This window comes from Pinus tabuliformis, chromosome 5_2 (genome assembly GCF_031772625.1).
Source record: "Pinus tabuliformis cultivar Carrire ecotype Pingquan chromosome 5_2, CPIR1, whole genome shotgun sequence".
NCBI lineage: Eukaryota > Viridiplantae > Streptophyta > Pinopsida > Pinales > Pinaceae > Pinus > Pinus tabuliformis.
The window spans coordinates 371,251,938-371,255,372 of record NC_142306.1 but is presented as its reverse complement, the minus strand read 5'-3'; the positions used below and the strand labels follow the sequence as shown (position 1 = coordinate 371,255,372).

Below are 3,435 nucleotides of genomic sequence, written 5' to 3'. Positions count from 1 at the left end.
TTGGGTCGGGTCGATGTGGATCAGGCTCTTGGGGCTACCTCTTCAGTACTGGTCAGAGGACATATTCCGGAAAATCGAGAACTCCCTGGTCACTTTCATGGAGTTTGACAAGTCTTACCAAACCACGGGAATGATGGCCTATGCAAGGATACTTGTACACCTAGACACCAGAGGTGGTCTTCAGGAAAACATCACCATCCAATGGAGATCTTTCTTGCAGAAATAGTTGCTGGATTACGAAGGCATCCCCTATCGATGCAGGAGGTGTCATCAGGTGGGTCATCTCTACAAAGCATGCCCCCTCCTCAAGAAGCACAAGCAGGACCTCCAAGAGTTGGATCAAGACCCAGTGACTGAACAGCCCCCTCCACAGGCAGCTGTGACCCAGATGGCAGAGCAAAATAAAACTTCGGATACAATGGAGGTGCCACTTGCACCTGCATTAAAGAAGAGAGGTAAGAATGCTATCAGACTTCCCTCTCCACCACTGATGCGCTCTAGGGAAGCGAAAGGTGTTGTCTTCTCTTTGGGTATGTCTCTATCTACTGATGCCTCTGTTTCACATCTTACTGCATCTTTATTATCGCTCTCCTCCTAGTTGCCTCCCCCAGTTTTGATTCCCCCCCCCCCCCCTTCTTGCTCTCCCCTGACCCTGCTCCTGAATCACAGCTCCCTCCCCTTCCCCATTGGACAGGACATTCCTACATGTCTTGCTCCCTCTCGATGCCATCGCCCATATACACCTCATGCTCCCTCTCCTCCACCCCGATCTCTTCCCACCTGCCTCCTTCCCCCTCGGTAAATTCGACTCCGAGGTATACTACCCGCTCCAAAGCTAAGCAGAGAGAGCCGGATGCAATAGGGCTGGATGTAGTTCCTTCCCTTCTCTCCCCTAGACCAGTAAGAGGCAGACCATCCAGCCTTAACAAGGCAAAAGTAAAAGTTGGTGATGAGGTGGTACAAGGTAAGCAGCAAACCATCGAAAGGGTTCTTAGAGCAAAGGACACCCTTCCCCCTCCCCCTCCATGAAGCTCTTGTCCTTTAATTGCAGAGGGTTGGCTAGCCCTGAGAAAAAGTTAGCCCTGAAGCAACTATTCCTATCTGATTTGGTCGATGTGATCCTTCTACAAGAAACCCTAAGCAAGGCGGAATCGGTCATCCCCCTCCTAAACTCATGGCTGTCGGGCTGGACTTTCCATGCTCTAGACGTCTCGGGTCATTCTGGGGGGGTCGCAGTAGGGTTTAGGAATAGATCCATTGTTTTAAAGAACATCTGGGGTGGTGGGGGTTTCATGGGAGCGGACATCTACTCCAAGGACTTGGAGGATGAGATGAGGATCATCAATGTCTACGGACCCTGCCACAATAGAGAGTTCTTCTGGTGAAGGCTCCTTAGCTCCTCTCTCCTCCAAGCTGACAATGTGATCCTGGGTTGGATCTGAACTTCTCTCTGGGATTCATGGAATCATGGGGCCACATGGCTCAGATAGACCCACTATTTGATTTCTTCGAGCAGCTGCTAGAGGATCACCACTGGATTGATATCCCTTCTGCCAAGATCCAGCACACTTGGAAAAACAATCGCACTAGAAGCCAAAGCCTGGCCAGGAGATTGGACCGTTTCATTATTAAGGAGGCTTTCCACATCAGTCACTCCCGGTCCAGGCAATGGGTAGGCAATGGGGGAATCTCGGACCATCGGCCTATCTTTCTGGAAGTTGCTGATCGATCCCACAAGATCTCAGCTCCTTTCAAATTCAATTCTACCTGGCTTCGGGACCCCTCCTATATCAAGCTAGTCTCTGAGTTCTGGAAATCCCATCCAATCTCAGAGGAGGAGGACCCAGCAAAAGGCTTTGTCAGTAATCTCAAGGATCTTAAGGGCTTATCCAGAGAATGGGCGCACAAGAAGAGGGAATAGGAAGACTTAAGCTTAATCCAAGCAGAGCAGGCCATCGCAGATCTTGAAGATCAATTGGAGGGCACATTCACCTCTTTGGAACAAAAAGAGCAATATGCACACTTAACCAAGCTGAGGATCCAAATCCTCAAGGATAGAGAAGAAAGTTGGTGCCTAAGAAGCCGAGCGATCTGGCTTAAGGAAGGAGATGAAAACACAAAGTTCTATCACCGCTTTGCCAATGGGTGGAAAGCTATCAACTCTATCTGAGACCTTCAAAATGATTAGGGACAACAGGTCAGTGCCTCCAGAGAGCTGGCTTCTTCAGCTAGCTCACATTTCAAGAGTATATACTCGGCCCCTGGGGAGGCCAATATGCTAGAAATCATGCGTGTGGCTGAGCTCTTCCCCAGGTTTGTGGATGCAGAGGAAGGGGAGGAGCTAACTAAAGAGGTAACCTTGGGGGAGCTAGAGGCAACCATCCAAGGCTTCCAAAGAGATAAGAGCCCTGGACCTAATGGCTAGTCCATAGAATTCTACCTAGCATTCTTTGACATCTTGGGCCTTGATCTACTTAAGGTGGTGGAGCACTGCCGCCTCTCTGGAAAAATGTCTCCGGCTATCAAGTCCACTTTCATTGCTCTCATCCCCAAATCTGACAAGCCTGCCTCTTTTAATGACTTTTGTCCCATCTCGTTGTGCAACTACCTTTACAAGATAATAGCTAAAATTCTAGCTAACAGGTTCAAGCCCATCCTCTCAGCCCATATCTCCCCTAAACAATTTTCCTTCCTTCAGCACTGCGAAATTCATGAAGTTGTGGAAACAGCCCAAGAACTCCTCCACTCGGTGCAATGTAAGCACCTGAAAGGGATGATCTTAAAGGTGGATCTATCCAAGGTTTTTGATAGATCAAACTGGCTCCATATCCACCTACTGCTTACACATCTGGGCTTCCCTTACATGTACATCAAGTGGATCATGAGCTGCACTACTGACGATTCATACAGTGTTCTTCTCAATGGTTCTCCCACTCCATTTTTATCAGCTGAAAGGGGCCTTAGGCAGGGATGCCCCCTCTCACCCCTGTTATTTCTTCTTATCATGGAAGGTCTCAGCAGAACTATAGGGGCTAAGCACAGAAGGGGTAGAATAGTGGGTATAAAAATCATGGATAACTGCTTCCTTACCCACCTACTGTTTGTGGATGATGTGCTCATCTTCTTGAATGGCAGTATTGGTGACACCACAGCTTTACAGTATGTTTTTTTATCTCTTCCAGAAGGAAATAGGCATGATTATTAATGTTCACAAGTTCACTCTGACTTCAACAGGATGCTCCCAACTCGAAGTACAATTTGCTCTCCATCGCTTCCCTTTTACCTTACATCCTCTAGAGGAGGGGCTGAAATATTTAGGATTCTGGCTGAAACCATCGGGCTACAAAATTGCAGACTGGACTTGGCTCATCTCCAAGGTGGAAAAGAGATTGAACACTTGGTTCAACAGATATCTCTCTCGAGCCGGCAGGCTTA

General features: G+C 48.3%; 1 protein-coding gene across 1 annotated transcript; it reads left to right on the top strand.

The window, feature by feature from the left end:
• The first annotated feature begins 1,477 nt into the window (after positions 1 to 1,477).
• LOC149159001 (uncharacterized) lies at positions 1,478 to 1,921 on the top strand. The gene has a single exon (XM_089434151.1). The coding sequence runs from the start codon at positions 1,478 to 1,480 to the stop codon at positions 1,919 to 1,921; it is 444 nt and encodes a 147-aa protein (XP_089290277.1).
• The last annotated feature ends 1,514 nt before the right edge of the window (positions 1,922 to 3,435 follow it).